Below are 25,093 nucleotides of genomic sequence, written 5' to 3' on the forward strand. Positions count from 1 at the left end.
AGCTGCCCAGTGGGCACCCAGCACGGGATTCACCCCCCTTCCAAAAATTCACCCGCACCCCGGTGCTGTATCAGTCTCCCCAACCACCCCCTTGCCTGTCAGGGGCCGGGTCCTCCTTGCCCCCGACTCTGGTGGCCTTTCTTCCTCCTCCTGTGCTTTCACGGGGGTCACTCCGTTTTTGCTCACTTTTCCCTCCTTTGGGTCCTTTGTGCCTCATTGTTCTTCCTGCCCACTGCCCCCCGCCCCCCCTTCATATTTCTTCTGTTCCGCCCTCTTGGGCTTGCGGGAGGCTGAGGGCAGAGTGCCGCTGACCGCCCTCTCGGTGCCCAGCACAGTGCCCGGCCCACAGGGTAGAGCGATGGCGTCCCCTTGGATGCGTCTGCCCGTCCCTACAGGCTCGGCCGGTGCGCGTTCCCCTCTTTCTTCCTGTGTGTGTATCCGTTCGCTAGATGTGCATTACAACCTTGGCGGTAAGTTTCCAAGGGCAGGCCTGGTTCTCCTCTCTGCCTTGCAATTCCTGCTAACGGCCTAGAGGCATTCCCAACCTCGTGATTTATGACAGCATCTATCGGGGTGGCATGTTGGAGGGCAGTGTGGACCAGGGAGAGATTTGCCAGCTTTCAGTCCCGGGACCACATCCTTCTTCAGTCACTGCCAAGGCCAGAGAGCTGTCTTAGTGACCCTGACAGGGACCCTGAGGATGACTCCTCAAAACATCCCCACCAAGGAAGGCGATCCTATCACCTGCAAGCAGCCCTTGACCCTTGACCGTGTGTTCCAGAACGCCTACGCCTCCCTCTGCAGGTGCTCGGGGCCTGACTTGGCAATCCGAGAGCACATGTGAGGGGGGTGGGGCCTCGCGGAGGGCGGTGATCCCTGCTCGCTCGCTGGCGCCAAACTTGCCTCAGAAAGGGGACGAATGGGGGCAACTGGCCAGTTTGGTTTTGCTTTGGGGGCTTTTTTTTTTTTAAGTCCTTATTTTATTTTATTGTTTTAGTAGGCAAGAGGATTTATCTGGGTTCATCCAACTGAAACATCGGTAAGGTCCCCCTGGATGGATTCTGGCGTCGGGCTCACCTCCGCTCACATTTCCTCCACGCTGGCTCCCTCTTGGAGCAGCCTACCCCCCGCCCCCCAAAGGGGAGGACCAGATGGCCACCAGCTACCTCCAGTCCCTCTGGCAAACCCAGCCAGGAAGGGGCCCCGGTGGGGGTTCCCCTCAAGGGCATTTCCTCAACCAGGAAGAATTAAGTCACGTTGGTCCTGGCTGGCCCAGGCCCCGCCCTTTGAGAAATGGGAAGATCTGATTGGCCAGGCTTGGTGGCGCCCAGACTTAGGGCCGGGAGGAGCACCCGCCTGACCACATGGCACCTGCGTCCTGGTCCACGTGGCCTTGGGCAGCCTGGCTCCCGCGGCCCAGCGTAGCCCGGTCCCCAGACCTCCGGGGACACTCCTTGGGAGTGACTTGTGCGACAGGCTCTGGACAACTTGGCGCTGTGGAGAGCACAGCAGGGCCTCGTTTAAAGGGTCCCTGCAGAGACTTTTGTGATAATCATAGATAACCCTCGATTACCTGTTTGGGAGTTTCCAACTTGATCCTGGATTTTTGTAAAGAGAGGGCCTGTGTGCTCGTCCCCCAGCACTTGGACTTCTGCTGGGCACGTTGTGGGCGCCCGGTTAATGTTTGTGGGGAGACTGCCAGGAGCCAGGGGTCCGCAGCCTTGCTCCTGCCCCCCAGACTCCACCCTCCCCGGCGCATCCCCCAGCCTCGCCCAGCTTGTGGGCGGTACTCAGGAGACAGGGGCTATTTTATCTTCAGGGTCATCATCACTATTGTTAGTCATCGTCCTTGTCGTCTACTCTTGTGAGTGACTGCGTGGCCATTGTTATTGTTCAGTCTGGACGTTTCTCCTGACTTGGAGAGCAGTCTTGACTTGTGCTGTGCCTCCCCCCTCTGGCTACCTTTGCTTCAGTAATTCTATCCTATGCCCGGACGTGTGGTTACAGTCCCTCCACTGATTGGTGGATCGGGGTCATAAAGTCCTGCACTGCCTGGGCCCCCTGCAGGGTAGAGACCATCTGGCATAGCTCCCGGCCTAAGGGGTGGGAACACGACGGGGACACCCGCGGATGCGCTGGAGACGGGGACACCCGCTGTGGGGCTTCCAGGCAGATGATCCGGGTCCGGATGCGCACAGTGCTGGTCCGGAGCAGTGTGCACCTGCTCACCAACCTCAGCCCCCCTTCCTTGCTCTACAGTGGGGACGAGGGGGCCGCCAGGGAGTGTTTGGATGATTACAAAAATGACGTTCAAGTGTCCAGCTTCGTGCCAGGAAGGAATTGCAACCCCCACCACGGTGCTGTGGCGTCTGAGAAAGGGACAGAGTCCTGGGACATGTGACCTGACGCCCCGGGTCACAGGGCCGAGCCCGGGTGGCGGAGAGGGGCAAGGTCAGCCCTCAGCCCTGACCCTCGGCTTCCGAGCAGGTTACTGAAGACGCTGGTGTTTGTCTTTGTCACCGAGTGGCGGAGGACGAACCCCAGTCCCCCCCATTTCTCTTCCATCAGCAAACCGTGGCTGCGGACAGTGGACAAAGGAGGGCCTTGTTCACACAAGCACTGTATAGACATTTAAAAAACTCATTATTCTTTCAAAGCCTGGCTTGGGGGCAGATGAGAGGCAGGATTTTAGAGGGACTCTGGACTCAGAGCATCTGGTTCACAGCCTCCTTCTGCTACTTATTAACATGAGACTTTGGGCAAGTTATGTAACCTCTCCGGGCCTCAGTGTCCGCATCTGTAACATGGGAGTGATGGTGGCCGCTTCTTTGTGAAGATTCAGTGAGATAATCCAGGCTCAGAGTAAGCAATGCACGTTAGCTGTTCTTATCATGATTTAAAGACACGTGCTTTTGAAAACAAAAGGCCCTTTTGTAAAATGTATAATCCTGCAATTTGCGTCTGACGTGCCTTGTCTATAGCCGGGTACCCCTGGGGTTCCAAGAGCTGTGCTGTGAGATACCAGAGCGGGGCTTCTTATCCTGGAGGACAGTCCTGGAAGGCCAGTGAACCCGAGATTGGACAGGATTGTGCCGAGGGCGTTTACGGTAGGCTGGATAACACATTCATTAACGAATAATGTCCCCCCACCCCCGAGATGTCCACCTAATCCCAGAGCCTGTGATAAATGTTACCTTACGTGATCAAAGGCCTTTGCAGATTCACATTATCCCGGGGGGGGGGGGGGTGCATACTGTAGTCGCAAGAGTCCTTGTAAGAGGGGGCAGGGGTGAGGGGTGTCAGAGAGGGAGGTGTGGTGATGGAGACAGATGGCCCGGGAGTGTTGTGAAGACAGGAGGGGGCCAGGAGGTAAGGAGTGTGGACAGCCTCCAGAGGCTGAAGAAGGCAGGGAAAGAGAGTCTCTCCTGAATCCCCCCGGGGGAAGGCAGGTCTGCTGACACCATCATTTTAGAACTTCTGGCCTCCACGACTGTAAGGGGATGAATTGGCGTAGCTTTAAGCTGCTAAGTTTATGGTGATTTGTCACAGCAGCAACAGGAAACGAATACAGCCCTTCTCAGGAGAGGGTCGGTGGTCATTTTTCAGATCTGCTCCTGCATTGGCAGGCTGGTGATGAACAGTCACAGGTCCAGAGCCTCCCACTGGCCCCCAGAGCCCCCACCCCCATCCCCAGCCCTGCCGCTAGGTGTTAGTACAGCCAGGGCTCCCTCCTCCTTGTCCCTCTGTGTTCCCGTGTAGTGCGTCTGAAATGCAGACATATTTTCACTAGCCATTTGTTTTTCCTCTGGAAAAGACCCTGAGAAGCCCCACAGAACAGCGTCTCCCATCTCTCTGGGGGTTTCTCGATCACGGCCCACGCAGACGCCCAAGGTGCGTGCCTCTCCTGACACTGGCTCTCGGCTTCCCTCCTCAAACCTGCAGGTGCCTGCCTGGATGGGGAAACCCGCTGCGCTCCCAGCCACGGGATCAATAGGGGAGGCACTTCTGTTCGGGGATAAACCTCTTAGCAGCTGCTGGAGGCCACAGCCTGGAGCCTAACTTGGGTTTATCATTCACGCACCTCACACAGCAGCGGCTCTCCGACAGAGCCCTCGGGCCTCCACACCCGCCGACAGCCTCAGCTAACAGTGTGCCAGTCCTACACCAGAGCTGGCTTAGGTTGTGTCACCAGACCCTTGAAAGCAGCATCTTCCTTTTCTCTTAATTTTTTAAGTTTTTTTAATGTATTCATTTTGAGAGAGAAAGAGAGAGAGAGAGCTTGAGCAGGGGAGGGGCAGAGAGAGAGAGAGAGAGAGAGAGAGAGGAAGAGAGAGAATCCCAAGCAGGCTCCACGCTGTCAGTGCGGTGCCCCGTGCGGGGCTCGAACCCACAAACCACGAGATCATGACCTGAGCCGACATCAAGTGTCGGATGCTCAACCGACTGAGCCACCCAGACGCCCCCAGCATCTGCCTTTTACAGAGAAAAACAAGGCTCACAGAGGTGAAGGGCATTGCCAGAGACACACAGAATTAAACAAAGGTTGGACAGACTCTAAAATCCTGTATGTTCCACAATACTACTCTGTCATGCCATTCATTCATTCATTCATTCATTCATTCATTCATTCATTCGTTCGGCATTTATGAGGCTCCTCCTGCATGTGCCAGGCCTCTTCTAGAACAGAGGGAAAGCAGTGACCAAAACAGACCAAAGTCTTCGCCCTGGAGAACTCATATTCCAGCACAGCACCATCCCCTAGAGCTAGAATACAAGCCCCAAGTGTCATTTTCAGTTTCCTGTAACCACATTGTTCTTTAAGTCCAAAGAAAGAGGTAAAACTCATCAGTTTTGTTTTATTTTATTTTTTATTTTTTCTTTCAACGTTTATTTATTTTTGGGACAGAGAGAGACAGAGCATGAACGGGGGAGGGGCAGAGAGAGAGGGAGACACAGAATCGGAAACAGGCTCCAGGCTCCGAGCCATCAGCCCAGAGCCTGACGCGGGGCTCGGACTCCCGGACCGCGAGATCACGAGATCCCGCGAGATCGCGAGATCGTGACCTGGCTGAAGTCGGACGCCTAACCGACTGCGCCACCCAGGCGCCCCAAAACTCATCAGTTTTATTTAACTTGATACACCTATCACCTCAACACGAAATTGACTAAAAATATTAACGAGATAATCTTGTTGCCCTCCTCTGTCTTTGAAATCTGGTGTTTGTAGCTTACACTTTTACAGCACATCTCAGTACAGACCGGTCACATTTCGAGAGCTCACCGGCCGCGTGTGGCTGTGACTATTGTATTGGACAGGGCAGCTCTTGGATACGTCAGACGCCCATCCAGACAGTGACCTGGGTGCAGCTGGTGTCATGACCCCCCCCCCCCCTGCCGTGGAGCTCAGCAGCCATAGTCCATCCCCGCTAATGTCCAGCTTGGGGTTATACTAGCCGCTCTCGGCTCTGCGGCTTCTTGCGGCTGGGTTGTTGCGGAATTAGGGACCCGGCATGTCTCTTTGTGGGGTGGCAGGCGGAGGGGGCTGGGCCTCAGCTCAGGAGGTGGGGTTAATCCAGCCCTTCACCTGTGCCACACCGTCTTCAGTGGCCACGTGAGGCCACGCTCCGGTTTTATGCTCGTCGCTAATATTTTAGTCCCCTCTTCTCCCCTCCCCCACTCCACTTTCCTTGTCTCCCAGCAACCGTCCCTGCTGTGGGGAATGCCCTCAGTGGCCAGAGTTAGGGCCAGACGCTGGACTGAGAGCGGGGAGGTCCTGGGCAAGGAAAATCAGGGTGCTGTTCCACCAGGATAGAGAATGGTCATGGCCCAGGTGAAACAGCAGCATCCTCTGAACCTCTCCAGGGTACGTGGTGAGGCTTACCACTGCCCCTCCTTCCTTGCATCGCCTCCCGGAGCCTCTGGACCCTGTGATCCCCGCTCCCCGCCTCTCTGCCTGAGAAGCCCTTCTCTGCTTCTTCGTCCAGACTGTCTTCTCTCCCCACTTAGGGTTCGAGCGCCCAGAGAGCCCACGCTGAGTCTCTCGTGCCCCTCATTCCTGTGAAGGTTGCTTTCAGGCCAGCGCTCCACCGACAAGCACTTTCTCTGTGCGTCATCTCTTTGGAAAGGTATAGTCACAGCCGTTTTACAGATGAGAAAACCGAGGCCCTATAGGATATAAGCTAGTTGAGTGGAAGAGCCGGGAGTCATACAGAGTCCTGCCTTGAGCTTCCATCGCCCCCCGCCCCTCTTCCTGATCCACGCGTGGCTCTGTGGCCCAGGTCTGGTTCTGGAACGTCGTGCCTTTATCTCACAGTCGCATCTGCCCACAGTCAGCCTCCAGGCTTCGCTCCCACTGTCGCCAGCCTCCCGACCTGACTTTCAGACTTCTCCACCCTTTCCGGTCCTCGCCCCTTTCTCCAAGAGACGGGCCCTTTCACTGACCTCCCCTAATCTCGTCAGAGCCCACTGACAACAAAAGTTCCCCTCTTGGTCTGGTGCTTTGTACCGAATTACCACAAACCTAGTGGCGTAAGATAACTCACATTTTGTATTTCACAGTTTTTGTGGGTGCGGAGTCCAGGCACAGGTTAGCTGGGTCCTCTGCCAGGCCACAGTCAAAGTGGGCCAGGGATGGGTTCTCATCTGGAGGCTCTAGTGGGGAAGGGCCCGCTTCCAAGCTGTCTTGGCTGACGGCAGAATTGCTCCCTTCGAGTTGTAGGACCGAGGGCCTCGTTTACTGCTGCTGTCATTTGGAGCCTACCTCAGGGCCTTGCCAAATGGATCTCCCCTTAAAATGTCTACTCGCTTTATTAAAGTCAATAAGCAAGAGAAGATCTCCTTGCAAGGTGGGCATTGTGATATAATCCTTTGTGATCTAATCTCACACAATAACCGTCATCCCAACATTTGCTGTATTTTACTGGCCTGAAGCAAGCCAAGATTCCTCCCACACTCAAGTGGAGGGGTCACGCAAGGGCATAAACACCAGGAGGTATGGATTGTGAGGCCACTTTACGAGTCTGCTGGCCATACTTCCCCTCTGGTTATCTTTGCTTAATGGCAGGATGGGAGAGTGGAGTCAGACCTGCCGTATGGCTTTAGGCAAGACCTCAGTGTCCTCATCTGTAAAATGGGACGATACCCTCTGTCCCTTGGAGTTCGTGTGACGATTAAATAAATTCTATAGGTGGAGTTTTTAGCACTGCCCTTGGCTTAGCTGTTAGGCTTGTAAATAAAAACAAATTCACTGTTACTATTCAACCAGGCCTGGGCTGGTGTAGGTGTAGAAAAGCCCTACATAACAATAGGTTCAATAGAATAAACCTTTGTTTTTCTTCCATGTAAACAGAGTCCAGGGTTCAGCAGTCTGGGGCTGGGAGGGTGGCTCAGCAATCACCAGGGACCCGGGATCCTCCTCTCTTATTGTTCTGCCATCCTCTACTTCATGCTCCAGCATGGCTGCTGGGCTCCGGCCATCACATCTACACCACAGTCAGTAAGAAGGAGGAAGGTGCAAAAGAGAGAGAGAGAGAGGGAGATGTCCCTTCTACTTAAGAACCCTTCCTGAACGTCCCCCTCCCCTGATACACACATCTGCTTATGTCCCATTGGGTGGAACCTAGTCCTGTGGCCCGGCGAGCCTCTCAAGAGGCTGGGTAATGCTCTGTATTCTGGGAAGCCCTGGAAAACTGAGCAGCAGGAGTTTTCTCACAGCGGACGAAGGGCAGAGTGGGTATTAGGAACCATGAACCGCCCGAACAAAACCACCCTACTGAGGATATCCGGCCAGTGAGTCGGCACTACCCGCCCTCCAGCACAGGTACGAGAAGAAAAGATCAGGTGAACTGAGCTTGGAGGTGAGCTGTGCCCTCCAGGTGACGTGTCGCTCCAGCCAGCTGGCTCTGGTGCATCCCGAGGAGGTCGTCGCCTTTTCCAGCACGTGAGCGGGGGCCCGACTGGCGTTTACAGACCAGACGGCGGGGAGGAAGGGCAGCCAAGGCGTGCCCTCTGGCGCCCCCCAGAAACGGTTTTGCGCCTCGGGAGTTTCATCGGGGCTTATCTGTCCAGGAGGGGGCCCGCTTCAACGTCACGTGCTGGCTGCCAAGGAAGCACAGTGAGCCTTTTTCAGTTCCCAGGAGGCCTTACAACCTGGGGGAGCAGGTGGTGGCGAGTGTAGAATCCAAATGTCATCCCTCCCATCATCCCTGTGCCGTGTCTTGGCACTTACTGTATACCTAGCTAGCTCTGTTCACCTAAGGTGGATAAAACACTCACTCCTCAGCCTTGTGAGGTCGATCCTGTCTGTTCTGATTGCCGCCAGACAGAGGGGATCGAGCCCCGCCCCGTGCGCGGGCTGTGCCCTGACGTCTCCGCGGAGGGGGATGGTGGGGGTAGCGCTTTCCTCCCGGCTTGCTGGGAGCAACAAAGGAAACGATGTTGGGGAGCACGCCCGCTCGTGGAGGTGGGTGAGCACTCGACCGAGGGTCGTTCTCACTCCCTTTCCCAGCGTGAAAGAGGTGCCCCACAAAGCGAGCCTCCCCCGTGAGCTGTTATTCTCGTCCCCGTCTCCTGCGGGCTGCCCGGTTTTAACCTCAGCCCCAGTTTTATGATTAAACATTCCAGCGTCAATTATTTACAATATGTCCAGATGAGTATCAGGATTGCAGGGGGCCGAGTGACTCACACGGGGAGAAGTTGGTTTTTATGGAGGGGAAATGACACGAAGGGAAACAAGGAATTCTACCACCTGACCACAGAGACTGAGGTCAGCCTAGGAAGGGCTCCAAGCAGCCAGGGTGTGGGGAGGGGGCTCCCCGTGGGGATGTGGGGCGCTGGGAGGCAGCAGGTGGTGGAGGGAGCTAGCTCTCGGCTCAGACGTATCTAGTTCAGATCTTCGCTGTGCCATTCGCTGGACGACTTTGAGCAGGTGTCTCAACTTCTCTGAACGTCAGTTTCTTCCTCTGTGAAATGGGGATCGCTCTAGAAACTTTCTCCTCAGGGTTCTTGGACATTTTAAATGTGATAATGAAGGGGCGCCTGGGTGGCTCAGTCGGTTGAAGATCCCACTTCGGCTCAGGTCACAATCTCATGGTTCGTGGGTTCAAGCCCCGCATCGGGCTCTGTGCTGATGGCTTAAAGCCTGGAGCCTGCTTTGGATTCTGTGTCTCCCTCTCTCTGCCCCTCCCCAGGTCACACTCTGTCTCTGTCTCTCAAAAATAAATAAATGTTAAAAAAATTTTTTTTTAATAAATATAAACATGAAAAAATTTTTTAATGTGATCATGAATAATAAGTTTTAAAAATAATTATTTTAAGTAATAAATATGATATATTAAATTGTCTAAATACAGTTAATAGCAATAACAATAAATGCATGGAAAGCACCCAGCACCGGGCCTGGCACTTGGTAAATGCTTAGGGGATCGTTCACTGTTGCCACTATGATCCCAGGAGGTGACAGGTGGAAAAAGAATCTGGTGTGACTGGTGACATCCTGGAAACCGGAAGCAGGAGGAGGCCAGGGCTGGCGAAAGCAGGTCTGGCTGGGGGGCTTTCAGTGGGAAGAGAGGGCTAAGAGAGGGCTGGGAGAGGGCTGGACAAGGCTTTTGGCAGAAGGTTTGGGAACCGCTTCCGTGGAAGCAGCATCACTGTGGCTAAAAAAGAAAATGTCCAGATATGGGCAGGATGACCGCTCTCGGACTGCGTCCTACCCTCCCCAGTCAAGGGCCGCCCTGATAAAGGCCTGGGAACAGGGAGGGCTTTGCTTCGGCAGCATCCATTGGCCTGCAAAGGTCTGCCTGTCCTCTCTACACACCTCCAGTTTGGGTTAGAAACCCCCACGTAAGGACCACATAAAATAAACGCCTGCCTAGCTTTGTCCTGAGGGCTTAGGAACTGGGCCACCAGGAGAGCGGGTGCCTGCTGATACAGCGTGAGGACGCATGCCTTTGCCGCAGTTTCTACCCCGGCCAAGTTAGAGCAAGTGCAGGCTTGCCTCCGGAGAAATCTCTGGTTAAAATGTAAATGCGGTGCAGGAGGGCCGGGGTGCCCAGCCCTCCTCCGTCCAGCCTGGCCACGCGAGGAAGAGGTGCAAAATCCACCGAGGGGTCCATTTTATCAGGATCGAGGAACTGTGTCCGATTAAATGAGCCGCTGGACGAGTGAAGGTCTGAGAATTAGCAGGTGCCGGAGGAAGGTGTGCCCTGCGTGCATTGCCCGTGGCTGCTGTAACAAATGACCCCAAACTTGGTGGCTAAAAACAACATAAATTCACTCTCTTGCCGTTCCTAAGGCCAGAAGCCTGCGGTCAGTTTCACGGGCTAAAGTCAGCAGGTCTGCTGGGCTGGTTCCTTCTGGAGGCTAGAGGGGAGAAAGTGATACCTTGCTGACTCGGGGGCCAGTAGGTGCCCACCCCCCACCCCCCACATCCCCCCGGGCTCGTGGCCCCTCCCCTCATCACCGCAGCCCCCTGCTTCGACCTGACATCTCTCACTTCCTCCTCTGACCTTTTTGCCTCCCTCTCGTAAGGACACTTGTAATTAACTTGGACCCACCCGGATGATCCCGGCTAATCTCCCCATCTCAGGCCCCTTAACTTAATCACATCTGAAAAGTCCTTTTTGCCACCCAAAGTTAACAGTCACAAATTCCAGGGATTAGGACTGGGATATCTGGGGGGAGGTCATCATTCAGCCTCCTACATGCCTTCTCCCAAATTCTGAGAGACACAGAGGGGTGAGTGGCAAATAGGCCCGAGCTGAACCCCAGATTCTTCTCTGCCCCCAACTCCAATGGCCTTGAATTAGCCTCTCACCCCCTCCGGGCCTCTGTAAAGATGATGAATGCTCACCTCCTCTATGGGCTGGAAATGACCGCTAACACACCCGGAGCGGTTCCTCTCTGCCCGCCACCAGGTGCAGGAAAACCCTTAATGCAGTCACTCATTGATTTTCTAGCTTTACTGTCCCTGGAAACAGCCAGACAGTCTCCTGCCTCGGGGCCTCTTTACTTTGGTTCCCTCTGCCTTGAATGTCCTTCACCCAAATAGCCACATGGTTCCCTCCCCGGCCTCCTTCAAAGCCCTGTTCAAATAACACTCTCTCAGTCACTGTGCTCCCTGACCCCCACATTTAAAGTCCCCCCGCCCCCCGCCCAGCACCCCCTACCACCGGCCTCCGTGTCAGGTGCGGGCGTCGTCGTTCTCGGCTTGTCTTCCCATCTAGCACGGGATGGAGTTTTCCCAGACAGGTGGTTGTCCGTGAGCTCTCCGGGGACAGGGCCTTCCATCTGTTTTGGCCATTCCTCTATCCCCAGCACTTACAGCAAGCCCTGGAAGTGGTAGACGCCCAGTTAATGTTTTGTTGAGCGAATGAATAAATACCTGTACCCCCAAACTTTGAGCCCGTAACGCGTAACAACCCATGAGTTCCATCCCCATCCGGCTCCCTGACCAGTGAGACGGCTAAAGCAGACGGTGATGAGAGGAGGCCTCTCGGTGACTGAAGTCGCCGGGCCGAGATGGGAACACGGCCTGGGGCCCAGAGTCCACCCTGGGAAGCCCAGTGCGTGCTGGGAGCGCTCGATACTCGGAAACGGTCTCTGCAGTCCCTGATTTAAGCTCTCCCCTCTGCCTACTTTTTGCTGCAAAAATGCCTCTTGGGGAGGAGAAACAAATGAAGCAGGTCAGCGTCCAAAATGACCCGCACAAGGACATAGGCTATGTCCACGTGGTGCCCGGGTTAGCCAGCACACTAAGCGAGCAGCGGAGTCGCAGGGGCTCCCTGTCTCTGGGGAATGACCTGTTGCTGGCCTCACTGGTGGGACTGATTACAGGTCCTGTCTTGGTGACTTGGCAGAAAGGCTGGTGTCCTATTGCCTCGAGGATGAGGAGGGGCTGCGCACAGGACTGCCACTTACACGCTGTGAGACCCGGGGCAGGTTTCTCAACCTCTCTGTGCCTCAGTGCATTCAGCGATGACACGGACCAAGGTGGGGATAAGAGCGACTCTCTCATATGATGCTTGGGCGGAATGAATGAGTTCAACCCACGCAGAGCGCTTCGTGTGAGCCCGGCACACAGGAGAGTCCAGGAAATGGTAATAGGTGTGTCTGCAGCTGGCTGCGTGCTGGGGCCGGGTGGGGTGGTCAGTGCCCGTGCTCGGCCTTGCTCTCCAGAGAGGGAGGCCACTGGCGGCCCAGCCCCAGAGCCTGGAGGAGGATCAAGGTGTCAGACTCACTGAGTTGAGGATGATGGGAGCCTTGCTTCCTGCCCTGCGTCTCATGGGCACCAGACTCTGTCCTGGCAGGGAAACACACACAGCGAGGTCACATTTTCCCAAGAAATATTGAATGTGGCCGGAGCCCTCGGGACTGGCTCCCTGGTGCCAGCCAGCCTTGTAAATAGGGTCACACGCCAGCCACTTGCTTAGAGAGAGACACCTTGTCAAGCTCCCAAAGACTAGATACCTGGTTTAGCTCACTGCTTCTGTTTATGGCTCCTGGAGTCTTCAGAATGAATTTATCTTCCAATTAAGGATCAGGCGCCAATATTTAAATGGATTAGCAGGGAGACTGGAGATGTCAGGTCTTATAAAATTCACCAAGATCTGGGGCGCCTGGGGGGCTCAGTCGGTGAAGCGACCGACTTCGGCTCAGGTCATGATCTCACTGTTGGTGAGTTTGAGCCCCGCGTCGGGCTCAGAGCCTAGAGCCTGTTTCAGATTCTCTCTCTCTCTCTCTCTCTCTCTCTCTCTCTCAAAAATAAACATTTTTTAAAAAAAATTCCCCAAGATCTTCCGTTGGGGAGGGAAAAACTGCCTCTTTTCAGTGCAGCAAGTGTTAGGTTCTGGGAACTGTCGTCCCCTCTCCCATCTCTGTGCAGTTCCTCAGACTGAACCCTCCCCACAGATCGCCCTTAATCCCCTCCTACCCCCAAACTCCACCCAAGATAAATTTACATACACCTCAAGGCCTTGCAAAGCTTCTGGATCTTCCTTCCCCCACCTCCCTCAAAGGTAATTTCTTGCCCCTTCTGTAGGCTCGTTCTCTGTGCCCCATGTTATCAGTACTGCCTTGTGATTTATGGGTTTTAGAATCAGACATGCCTTATACCTGCCTTGTATACTAGCTGTGTAACTTTGGACAGGTCACTATACCTCTCTGAGCCTCTGTGTCCTTATCTGTAAAATAGAAATAGTAATGATCAAGTGATCATACATGAAAGGAGCTGGACACAGGGCCTGGCACAGAGTCGGCACCCGACCCATGTTCACCCTTACCTGATGCTGACTTCCCTTCTATAAGAAAGCATCACTTGTCTTCCTGCTGGACTGTAAAAGTATCTCACACATCCGTGTGTCCCCCCAAAGCCCCTGGCACACAATAGGGACCCAGCAATTGTCAGATGCAAATTCCTTAGAAAGCCATTTTAAAAGAAAGGGACACCTGTTACCCCTCGTGCTTCTGCGATGAAATATCTCCCAGAATAAACTGCCGTGCTCGTTTCTGGCCTGCCTGCCTTGCCCAGGGAGCGGCGTCGTGCAAGGCAAGGAGGAACATGGGCAAAGTCAGCAGGATTTGATTGTGAATCTCGCCTGCTGCTTAGCACTGTGTGCCCTAGGGCGAATTATGTAACCTCTCTGAGATTCGGAGAGAGTGGGCTCCTCGCTCCTTGAAGGATGGCTGCTGCTGGGACTTACACTACTCTTCCTACAGTTGTGGCTCTGCCTTGCAGATCACTTAGCACCTTTTCCTTCACCGCCAGCTCTCTCCGGGCCCAGGCAACCCTCTTCCCTCCCCTCTACCTTTATGACTCATTTGGCCACATGCCTTTCATTCTTCCTGAGTGCTCAGTCTACAAGAACATGCTCTGAACGAATGGGAACCTGATGCCTTTGACCTTGGTTGGTAGGGAGGTGGCCTGACACTCCCAGGCTGGGGGGGAGCTGCGGCAGTGGTGGCTCAGAGCCCTTCTCCTCCCGGTCCCCCCAACCTTCCCCCCTGCATGGGACCGGAACTTGGTGACAAAAGGGACTAGGGGCTGAAACTTGGCCCAGAGGGCCCCCACTGAGTTCTTCCTTTGTGATGGGAATGTGGCCTGGTTCCCTGAATGCAGCTGGGGATCCCTTTCCCAATTATGCAGCTTGGCAGGAAGAGCTCAGGGCACAGGGAGATTGGTCAAGGAGGCTCTTTGTCCTGGGAACTGGTCACTCTGCCAGGACTGAGATCCCCTCCCATGGAAGGTTGGATGGGCTGGAGCTGTGCCTTCCTTCTGGGGCCAGGGGGCAAGCTTCGTGGCCACTCAAGGGTCTAGATCAGATCCTTGGTTTCTGAACTGCGTTCCAGAGAATTTCTGGGGTTCAGCGGGACCTGGGCCAGGGAACACTCCACCATCGTTTGGGGCCCTTCGCTCCATTTCAGCTAGAGCAGAGCCTTTTTTCCCTTTCTTTCGTTCAATTTTATTCCAAGTGTTGTCTTCATATCAGACTCATAGCAGGTCCCTCTAGGTGTGGGGTGGCTACACTCGGGTGTCAGCCAAGTGGGGTGTCCAGTGTCCAGAGCTGTGACTATCCGCCCCCACCCCGGAAACCCATGCTGGCTCTGGTTGGGCCAACGGTGCTCGTGGGAGGGAAGACAGCGGCTGCCCAAAAGGAAGGAGGCTCAGGGCTCTCACCCCTGCCCACGCCTGCCTAGGAACACCAGGGGACATTGGTAGAGTCACCACTTCAGGTCAGAATGGAAATCACAATTAACTGGGCACCTCTCCCATGTTGCTGGCAAGCGGTCTGCACACGGCATACTCCTGGAAGTTGCTCTAACGAATCCTCTCCCCCTCGGTGCCAACTGTGGACTAGGAATTTCCCCCAAATTGATATGGGACATTGGTTAAACTTTTTAACTTGCGAGATATTCATTCAACGAAGAGTTAGTTATTAAGCACCTGCTGGCTTCCCTAACAAGAGCTTTATTTCAGGGGGTTTATACTCCAGTGGGGGAGACAGGGAGCCTACAAGAAAACAAAACAATACTATTATAGATGGTGAGGTAATGTCATCCGTCCGTGGGAAGGAATGTCATCAGGGAACCAACAAGCATGGGGCTTAAGAGTAGCTGGGTGAAGGAGGGGCATTGTATACAGAGTGGTTAGGGATATCCTTTTTGAGGAGGTGGAGTTTGAGGTGAGAGACAGAAGTAGTAAAAAGTAGCCAGACCAGGGGCACCTGGGTGGCTCAGTCGGTTAAGTGCCAACTTTGGCTCAGGTCATGATCTTGCAGTCCACGGGTTCCAGCCCCACGTCGGGCTCTGTGCTGACAGCTCGGAGCCTGGAACCTGCTTCGGATTCTGCGTCTCCTTCTCTCTCTGCCCCTCCCCCACTTGCGCTCCATATGTCTCTCTCTCGAAACTAAATAAACATTAAAAAAAAAAAAATCGTTTTTAAGTAGCCAGACCAAGTGCAAAGGCCTTGTGGCAGGACGTGCTCGGTGTGAGTGAAAAACAGAACAGAAGCCATGGAGGGTCGATGGGCCAAGAGAGAAGAAATGAGAGAGGCAGGAGCCAATCCAATCTGGTGGGGCAAGGGAGTTTGGATTTTATGCTAAGAGTCTGGGAAAAATGTTGATGGTTTTGGAAATTCCTACCGCACAATAATTCAACCAATCGAAAAGGCCCCTATAAGAGATCTATGAAATTTAAGGAATAACGTCATAAGTAAACACCCACGTACCCTTCTCTCTCACCCTCCCCAGGCACTGTTTCTCACTCCTCCAGGGAGGTCGCTATGATCCTGAATTTTAGTGTTTGCAACCTTTGCATTTCTTCCTCTTATTACAAAAACGGACACGTGTTGTTTGGCTTTGCCTCGCTCGGATCGTCACATAAATGGAAACGTGCCGGGTTTGCTTTCCCGTTCAACCTCACGCTTGCCAGAATGGGCCACATCGGTGCATGTAGCTGCGGGTTCTTTGTGTTCGTGGCTGTGTAATACTCCACTGGATGATGCTGTCGCGGCCCACGCTTTTTCCTGGTGCCTGGCATCACTCGGCTTTCTCGTGCTGAACCAACCCTATGTTCTGGGGATAAACCCAACTTGATGGTGATGTATTATGTAATTGTCTGCTTTTAACGTTTATTTATTTTCGAGACAGAGAGAGACAGAGCACGGACGGGCGAGGGGCAGAGAGAGAGGGAGACACAGAATCGGAAACAGGCTCCAGGCTCTGAGCCATCAGCCCAGAGCCCGACGCGGGGCTCGAACCCACGGACCGCGAGATCGTGACCTGAGCCGAAGTCGGCCGCTTAACCGACTGAGCCACCCAGGCGCCCCTGTAATGGTCTGCTTTTAAAAAGACTTCGTGGGATTCCATCTGCTAATATTTTGTTTAGGATTTTTGTTTGTGTGCACGTGGATCAGATGGGCCCGTCATTTCCCTCTCTTGCCTTGTCCTTATCTACTTTAGGGATCAAGGTTATACACTCCTCATAAAATGACTTGGGGGAGTGTTTCCTCTTCTTTGAGTCTCCAGAGCACTTGTGTAAGACAGATAAAACCACATAAGGGTCTGGTAAATGCAGCTACCGGACTGTCATCCTTCCGCAGCCCCGCTTTTTTGGCCCAGAGTCTTGGTTTCTTTGGGGACAACCTTTCTTGCATGTACCCCAACCGGTACCCTCCCTCCCCCAAGAAAAAACAAAGAAAACACATACCCACCACCCAGGAAGCATCTCAAATTGAAATGCTCACCGCTGGGGTGCCTGGGGGGCTCAGTCAGTCAAGCGTTAGACTTCGGCTCAGGTCATGATCTCACGGTTCGTGGGTTCAAGCCCCGCGTCGGGCTCTGTGCTGACAGCTCGGAGCCTGGAGCCTACTTCGGATTCTGTGTCTCCCTCTCTTTCTCTGCCCCACCCCCGCTCATGCTCTGTCTCTGTCTCCCAAAACTGAATAAACGTTTTTTTAAAAAATTAAAAAAAAAAAAAAAGGGAGAAGAAATTCTCACCACTTACTTAGAAAGCTGTGTTTCTGGTTTCTTACAGGTGGGTCCTTAATTCAAGATTTTAGTATGAAGAATTGTTTCCCAGCCTGCCCTGAGCACCCCAGGTAACAACAGGTAGATGCTTCTCTTAAGTAGTTAACAACTTTTCTTGAACACCCAGGTGTAGAATCACTCACTTATCCTTGAGGGCAGCCTTGACCATGAGCCGCGATGGGTCCATGAGTCTGGCTGAGCTGGGACCCTAGTCTGCCTGCCAAGGCTGCCCTGTTTTAAGGACGTGTTGGAAACTATGTGGTCCAAATCCTCCGAGCACAAAATTAGCTTCTTTCCATATTTTTGAAAGGGAAAGAACATCATCCTAAATATAACGTGGGTCAGCAAGCCAGAAACAACATAAACAGCCATCAGCTGCGGCTCGGGAGCTGGGTTTCCACATCCCTGGTGAACCCAACAGGCTCCTGGGCTCCAGAGGGAGCGTGCAATCGACGAGCGATGTTGAGCGACCATTGGAAGCGTAACCCTGCCACGAACCCAAAACCCAAAAACCTTTATTCCATTTGTTCATTCTAAAGGCACCACAGGCCCGTTTCTGTTTCTAGTCCTTAGTCTCCCAGTAAGAAAAAGACAACAAAAATCTTTCTAATCCCACAACACACACACACACACACACACACACACACACACACACACAACCAAAACCACCGTGGTATGCATAATTTGAGTGTTCTGAAATTTAATATAATCCATTAAATCGTGTTTGTGTATCTGTTTATGTATTATGGAGGGCCCCAAGCCATTATAATATCCAACACCATGTCATCTTTGCCCCCCTCGTGGGTGGTCTCACCCCATTGGCCATGCAAGCTTTAAATAATATTAAATAACAAACCTTTCTCTAAGGACTGACTCTTGTGCTGGTCACATACAGTTCTCGGTGCTTTATGTATCTTTCCTTGTTCACTTGTCAAAACTCTCCTAAGAGGTGAATACTAGAAGGCTTTTATTTCCCCTTTACAGTGGTGGATACTGAGGCACAGGGAGGTTAAGTAATTTGCCCAAAGTCACACAGCCAGGAAAGTAGAGTGAGGATCTGAGCTCAGGCAGCCGGTTTCCAAACTGGCTCCAAAGTTCATGTTTAACCACCAACCTATGTTGCCTTGCAACAATACGTTGTTCTGGTTGTAACACCTTCAAGATACAGAAATTGAGTGAAAGCTATACGCTCCAAGCCCTCTCCGTTCTCAGAAGCAATCGTTGCTAAATTAGGAATGTGCCCCTCCTCTGAGATTTTTACAAACATGTTTGCATGCGTGAAAATATTTTGTCTCTTTGTTTTAACGTAAGAAGGATCCAGTCTTCCTTCCCATGTACTCATATATACATGTCTGTGTATAGAATTTTTAAAATTATAACCACACTGCACGTGCCGGTTTTTTTTTTTAACCTTGTCTGACTTTAAAACGTATCATTAGCCGGCTTGAAACCGTAATTTAATAAGCACACGTACCATATTTTATTTAACCAGATGCAGATTATTGGCTATTTCAGTAGCTTCTAGTTTCCCACCGCTACAAAGCTCTGATGAATATCCTTGCCCTGTACATAAGTCTTACAAGTTGGAATTACAGAGCCCAACGGTATAAGCATTTTGAAATTTTTCATCCATAAATGCCAAAATTTGCCACTTAGAAAAATTGTATGAAATGACTTATCCCAATACCATTACCCACACTGGGTGTTGGTGCCTGGTTTCAATCACTTGACAATTGAACAGGCCCAAATGTGTGAATCCTGGCATTTTCATCTCTGTCGGTGACTCTTATCTGAGGCTTGTTTTACTCATGTGACAGGATACGGCGAAGCTGGAGTTGAGAGAGCAGGTGGAATGTTAAAGTGGCCCCGATCACTGGTTTAGAAAACACACTGTCAGCCTCCCACGTTCAAGGCCTACCTGTAGGGCCCCCTAGCAGGTGCTCAGTAATGGGCTTTTTAATCTGCTTCCCACACCAGCTTCAGGCTGAACCTTTACCCCCAGAGCCCCCGCCCGCCCCTCCCCTGCCGGTCTCATCTCAGATCCATGTGGCAGAACCGCCGATCCCTTCGTCCTTTCCTTTGCTGGCTGTGAGTGATATCGTAAGAAACAAATACCCTTGTGTGTACGGTAGACTTTTCAGCTGGTCCCACCGCCACTGGCTGCAGCGGAATGGATCCTTGTTCAGTGCCCTGCACGCACACACGTACATGTTCACACACCAGGATGCGTGCATATATGCATACATACAAATACACGTAGGACAGCACGAACAGGGTGCAGACCCTATTGTGTGAAGTGGGACTTCTCTCTCAGGGAGACTTTCCATAGGACACACACCTACCGAATTCCAGCTACTATACTTTCTTCCCATTTTGTTGTTATTCCTCGTGGGCTTTTTCCTGCTGTCCCGGAAGCCCCACCAGCCCTTAACTTGCTCACCAGTATTTCTCCAGTGCCTAACACTGCTTAGCAGATGTGCAAGAAATATTTGTTGAGTGCAAAAAAGAAGGAACAGACCTCAAGCCGATAAAGGATATTATCCCAAATATTTTTAGAGTATTTTTTAACAAAGTGGCCAGTTTCAGATGGAGCCCATTGTTTGATGAGAAAATATCTCTGCGGCGTTGGATTTCAAGTGGCCTGGTTAGCCGTCCTTCTGGAAAGATTGGAAAGAATGCACAATCGAAAACAGGACCTTGCCCAGCCAAACATCTGTCAAGTTTTACTGTTCTACAAAGGTTGCTGTCCCGGGAATAATGTTCGCTGGTCCTCCTGGCCCCTGAGAGTGTTCTCAGCTAAACCTTCAGGAGACTTGCTTGTCTTGCTCACTCTTCCTGACAACAAATGGTTGTGGAATCCCGGGATGAGGGGCTGCTCCCTTTAGCACGGAGTCTCCGAGCCACTTCGGGGGAAGAAGGTGTCTCATCCAGCCGGGCACAGCAGCTATGATGAGGAATGGGCAGGCTTCTGCTCCTTTAAGAAAAGCAAAACCCCGGGGCACCTGGGTGGCTCAGTTGGGTAACAGTCTGACTCCGGCTCAGGTCATGATCGCACGGGTTTGTGCGTTCGAGCCCCGTGTCAGGCTCTGTGCTAACAGCACAGAGCCCGCTTCAGATCCTCTGCCCACCCCCCCCCCACCCCGACTCTCTCTGCCCCCCTGCGCACATGCTCTCTCTCTCTCTCTCTCTCTCTCTCTCTCTCTCTCTCTCAAAAATAAAATAAACATTTAAAAAGGAAAACAAAACTCCATATGGCCGAAGGGAAGCTAGTCTCATAGGATGGCTTCAGATGGCCTCTGTTCATTTCATTCAATGAATCGGCAAACGTGTTTGGAGTCCCTTTATGTCCCAGGTGCAGAGATAAAGAGGATGTGTCACAGGAAGAGAGAGACTGGCCACAGCCACTGCCGGGGGCTTGTGGGAGCCCACAGAAAGGGGCAGCTGAGCAGGGGTGACCAGAGAGCAGCAGAGATGCTGGGGGTGGGGGGGTGTGTGGAGAAGGGCGAGGTGAGAGATGGTGGGGGGAGGCAGTCACGGGCGTGATCCTAGGAGCCTGGATTTTCTGCTGCAGGAAATGGGGAGCCATCGAAGGTGGTGGCCGGACCGCAGGCTGTGCGGACTGGGACGTTTCACTGACGGATGCCCGTCACCCAGGCGATTTGGGTACCGCTACTGACCACGGCTCAGGCTCCCCCTCGTTCTCGCTCCTCGCCGGACCCAGTGAGAGCTCAGACTCTACCGCACTTTGTTGAATTCCACAAACTGTTTTAAGGACCCGGAGCTCTGACCTTTCTGGTCTCCTGCATGGAAAGGTCCGGCTTTTCCTTTTCGGGCGGGGTAGGCGGGTCAGCCCTCCTTCCGCAGGCTCACAGAAGGAGCCGAGCGCAGCACGTAAGACATCTGGAATGCATCAAAGGCGAGGCCCCGCCAGAGCCCGTGGCTCCGTCCTGCTTCGTGGCCGCTTCAACAGTACGGCCGCTGTGCTCACAAGAGCGTCTCAGATCAGAACTGATCTTCCCCTCTCCTCTTTCTGCTTTCTCCTTCCAGACCTCTCGGCCGCAGCCGTCCACACAGGATGCCTCGAACTTGCCCGAAGCCATCCCTCGAGAGCTCAGCCGCTGTTTCTTTGGGGTGGCCCTAGGGATTTTGTGCAGGGCGTGGAGCGGGTTTCCCTTATCTATTGATTTTCTTCCTTGGAGCCTGGCCTTGCCCTGCGGGCCCCCCCCACCCCCCACCCCGGCATGATGGCCCAGTCGAAGGCCAACGGCTCCCACTATGCGCTGACCGCCATCGGCCTGGGGATGCTGGTTCTCGGGGTCATCATGGCCATGTGGAACCTGGTGCCCGGGTTCAGCGCCGCCGAAAAGCCGACCGCCCAGGGGAACAACAAGACAGAGATCGGCAGCGGGATTCTCAAGAGTAAGACCTTCTCCGTGGCCTACGTGCTGGTCGGGGCTGGGGTGATGCTCCTGCTGCTCTCCATCTGCCTGAGCATCCGGGACAAGAGGAAGCAACGACAAGGCGAGGAGATGGCCCACATCCAGCACCAGGCGGGGGCCGAGCCACATGCCCCAGAGGAAGACAGGTGAGGACTGGCCCACCCCCCAGACCCTGGGGGGAGGAGGTGGGGGGACTCTCAGGGCTCCCCGAAGACACCATTTGCATCTGGGAGACTCTAGGAGACCGCCCCTTTAGTCTAGGGGTAGAGTCTCCCCCCCGCCCCCACTAAGGCTCTGTACAGCCATTTCTAATTGCCCAAATAACTGTATTCTTCTATCCCGGAGAGTCCCAAATAATGTGGTATGAATGGATTACAGAGGTACCAAGATTCTGACACCCGCAGGGAAGATGCATGGGGCCTGGGGTGGCCAGAGCCACATCAGGCAGACGGCTCGTCCGTTCACCCCACCATGCTGTGCGCACACTCCTTGCATCGTAAAGGTTGGGGGGGCGGGGGCACCTGGGTGGCTCAATCGGTTAAGCGTCCGACTTCGGTTCAGGTCACGATCCCATGGTTCATGAGTTCGGGCCCCGCATCAGGCTCTCTGCTGTCAGCACAGAGCCTGCTTTGGATCCTCTCCCCCCCTACTCTCTCTCAGAAATAAACATTTAAAAAGAAAATTAAAAAGAAAAAGAAAAGAAAAGGTTGGGAAGCAGCATCCTGTTGGACCAAAAAAACGCCACAAACACGTTCAAGGGATAAGCGATAAATTGGGGAATAGATGATAAAGGTTGACATCCCTACTATAGAAAGAGCCCTTCCAAATAAATGTGAAAGATGCACCCACCAATGGGGAAACGGACAAAAGATACAAGCAAGCTTTTCATCCATGTTCAGACAATAGATGTCCAACCTCATTAGTCACGAGACACAAACAAATAGGTATCATTATTCTTTGCCTATCTTAATGGCCAAGGCAGACAGCCCCCGGTGTTGGAGAGCTGTAGGGAAATGGGGGTGTTGATTGACACAACCCTTCCGAAGGGGAGTTTCATAGTAAGAGGAGGTATTGAGGATGCGTGGACCTATCCATTCTGTTCCCGAGAGCCGATGCTTGGAAGGTCATCACACAAGTGCAAAGGAATTTGTACCCATCTATTCACCAGAGCATTGCTTAGAATAGCAAAACCTGAGAAACAACCTAACCATCATTCAGGCTAAATCATGGCACGCCCATTCAGTGGCATTCTACGCAGCCACAGTCGATCTACAGTTGCTAACGTGGGACCACGTATGCACCACGTTGAGAAAAGGAGGTTTTAACAGCATCTTCGGTAAGGTCCTAATCTCATCAAATGTCGCGGCTGTGGGATTACAGACGAGTCTAGAAAAGTGCACAGCAGAGTGTTAGTGGTTGTGTCCAGGTGGAAGGACTTGGGATGGTTTTATTTTGTGCGTTAGGTTTTCCCGTGTTGTTTGGATTTTCTGCAAGTTTGTTATCTTTCTAGCGGGAAGGGAGTTGTTTTCAGTTTGGAAGAATTCAGTCCATTTTCTGATAAAAGATTGTGCAGGCGTATTCTAGAAAACTTAGGAAATACAGAAAAGAACAAAGAAGGGAAGTCAGTCCCCCGTAATTACCACCCTCGCCATGTGAGTGCTCATGGCCGTGAGCACACGCATGGCTAAGGGACACGAGAGGAAGGCCTGGACAAACAGTGAGGGTCAGATGTCGGCCATTATCACCCAAAGGTTCAAGTGTATAAAAAACACCACCAACAACAACCAGCACCCTGACTCTCTGGTTTTCTCTTTCGACAGTCAAATGAGAGTAAGCCTGAGGACCTGACCTGTCTTTTAAGTCTTGTAGTGAACTTGGAAGACAAAAATCACAGAATCACTTGCAATACATATAAATTTTATATCAGATACTCATTCTCTACCTAGGGAAAACCATTTTGCTTCAAATCGGCAGCGATTTCATGCACGTTCGTGTTGCCTCTGGCCAAAGGACCCAGCAGGGCACCAGAATAGCCCATCCCGCATGTGGTTAAGTGAGAGGCTTAAAAGCAAAGGGGGCTTAATACGTCCTTGTGTTAATGCTTCCAGATAAGACAGTGTAGTCATTGAGAGTGTGGTGTTCTGTGCCTGCTCTCCTGCTTCCTCGATATATGACCAAATCACATGACCTCGATGTGTCTGCTTCCCCATCCACAAAATGGGTACAGTGATAGTACCTAGCTCACAGTGTTGTTAGGCAGATGAGAGTGGTTGGTATGTGTTAAGGTACCTAGAACAGCACCCGACTCCTGTAGGAGGACCCAGTGCTGACACAGGATCTGGAGCTCATCTACCTGTGATTTTCAGGGGCAGGAGTCCGTGCTAACCCTCTCCTTGTCGCTGTGTGTTATCTCGCAGCCAGGAGGAGGAGGAGGAGGCCTCCTCAAGGTACTATGTCCCCAGCTACGAGGAAGTGATGAACACAGACTACTCAGAGGCGAGGGAACCGGACCAGAACCCGAGGATGAGCATCTCTCTCCCCTCCTACGAGTCCTTGACGGGGCTTGACGAGTCAAGCCCCACGGCAGCCAGGGCCAACGCGGAGACCGGCGCAGGGAATCCCCCCGACAGGCAGAACTCCAAGCTGGCCAAGCGCCTGAAGCCGCTGAAAGTGCGAAGGATTAAATCCGAAAAGCTCCACCTCAAGGACTTCAGGATCAACCTCCCGGACAAAAACGCCCCTGCCCCCTCCATCGAGCCGCTGACTCCCCCGCCACAGTACGACGAAGTCCACGAGAAGCCTTCGGACGCCCGGCCACCTGACTGACGACCTCGCTCCGTGTGTCCCTCCAGTTGCTCACCCTCCACACCACGGACCCCCAGTGAAGCCACTTCAGCTGCAGTCGAGAAGCGGAGGGGCCGGATGCACCCAGAGCGATGTGGCTGGGGGTGGGCGATGGGGGGGGGTCCCGGGACTAGGGGGTGACTGACGTCCACAGAACCTCACCTAGCAGGTGCGTCCGAAAGAGCCGCCGCCTCGGGCCTCGGGACGTGCACCCCGCCGGGGCCGCCGCGTAGGCACCTTCCCTGTTGTTCCTCCCCCGACTCGGAGTTGTTGGCGACAAGCCCCTCTTTCCGATCAGGAGAGGACCCCCGAGCGGCTGGTTTAGGTTGTGATTTTTGTTTTGCTTCCACTAGGACTGTTTTGTGTCAAAGAGAAAACAAGTTATCGGGCCTTTGCTTTCCTCACTGGAGTCCTGAGCTGTGGGCAGGAGATGTGACTCAGCCTTATAGAAAGGACACGGGGCCGGTTCGTGAATGAAGACAAACCAGGGGCTGAATGATTGGGGGCGGGGTGGGGGAGGAGGGAGGCCCGGGGTGGGTGGGGGGGCTCTCTCAGAGTCCCTGAAGCCATCCACTCTCTGAGGGTCCAAGGCCCGGTGATGCATTCCATCAGAGTCTTTCCTGGCTCCCTCTCCTAGTCTCTCCTGTGTAAGGGCAAAAAAGGAAAGCATACTATGAGATGCTCTGTTCCTTCGAAAATGCCATGCAACTGAGCTTTTTATAATAAAATATTTTATATGGACTACAGTCGGATGCCGAATTCCTGCAGCGGCTCTTCCAAAACACTGGC

The 25,093-nt window shown here is 53.2% G+C and overlaps 2 protein-coding genes across 3 annotated transcripts in view; both read left to right on the top strand.

Moving 5' to 3' along the window:
• The window catches only part of LOC121027833 (wiskott-Aldrich syndrome protein homolog), a 55,773-nt gene extending 34,587 nt beyond the window's left edge, over positions 1–21,186 (top strand). The window contains exon 3 of the mRNA XM_040471517.1: positions 21,069–21,186. Coding sequence (XP_040327451.1) covers positions 21,069–21,162 — 94 coding nt within the window. The 3' untranslated portion in view covers positions 21,163–21,186. The remainder of the gene's footprint in view (positions 1–21,068) is intronic.
• A 7-nt stretch (positions 21,187–21,193) lies between these two features.
• Positions 21,194–25,050, top strand: TMEM51 (transmembrane protein 51). 2 transcript variants are annotated; one of them, XM_040461925.1, is made up of 3 exons: positions 21,194–21,606; positions 23,775–23,783; positions 23,882–23,936. In XM_040461925.1, the coding sequence occupies exons 1-3, from the start codon at positions 21,263–21,265 to the stop codon at positions 23,934–23,936; spliced, it is 408 nt and encodes a 135-aa protein (XP_040317859.1). In that variant the 5' UTR covers positions 21,194–21,262. The 2 variants fall into 2 exon arrangements, with proteins under 2 accessions (XP_040317859.1, XP_040317852.1); XM_040461918.1 differs by lacking the exon at positions 23,775–23,783 and having other exon boundaries at positions 23,878–25,050.
• Positions 25,051–25,093: the final 43 nt, after the last annotated feature.

Source organism: Herpailurus yagouaroundi, unplaced genomic scaffold, assembly GCF_014898765.1.
Source record: "Herpailurus yagouaroundi ecotype Mexico unplaced genomic scaffold, PumYag 77, whole genome shotgun sequence".
Lineage (NCBI taxonomy): Eukaryota > Metazoa > Chordata > Mammalia > Carnivora > Felidae > Herpailurus > Herpailurus yagouaroundi.

Bases quoted from the DNA above. Each gene is read 5' to 3' on its own strand.
- TMEM51 (XM_040461918.1), top strand. From the start codon at position 21,263: ATGATGGCCCAGTCGAAGGCCAACGGCTCCCACTATGCGCTGACCGCC. The intron at 21,607-23,877 runs GTGAGGACTGGC...GTTATCTCGCAG, and splicing joins CATGCCCCAGAGGAAGACAG to CCAGGAGGAGGAGGAGGAGG.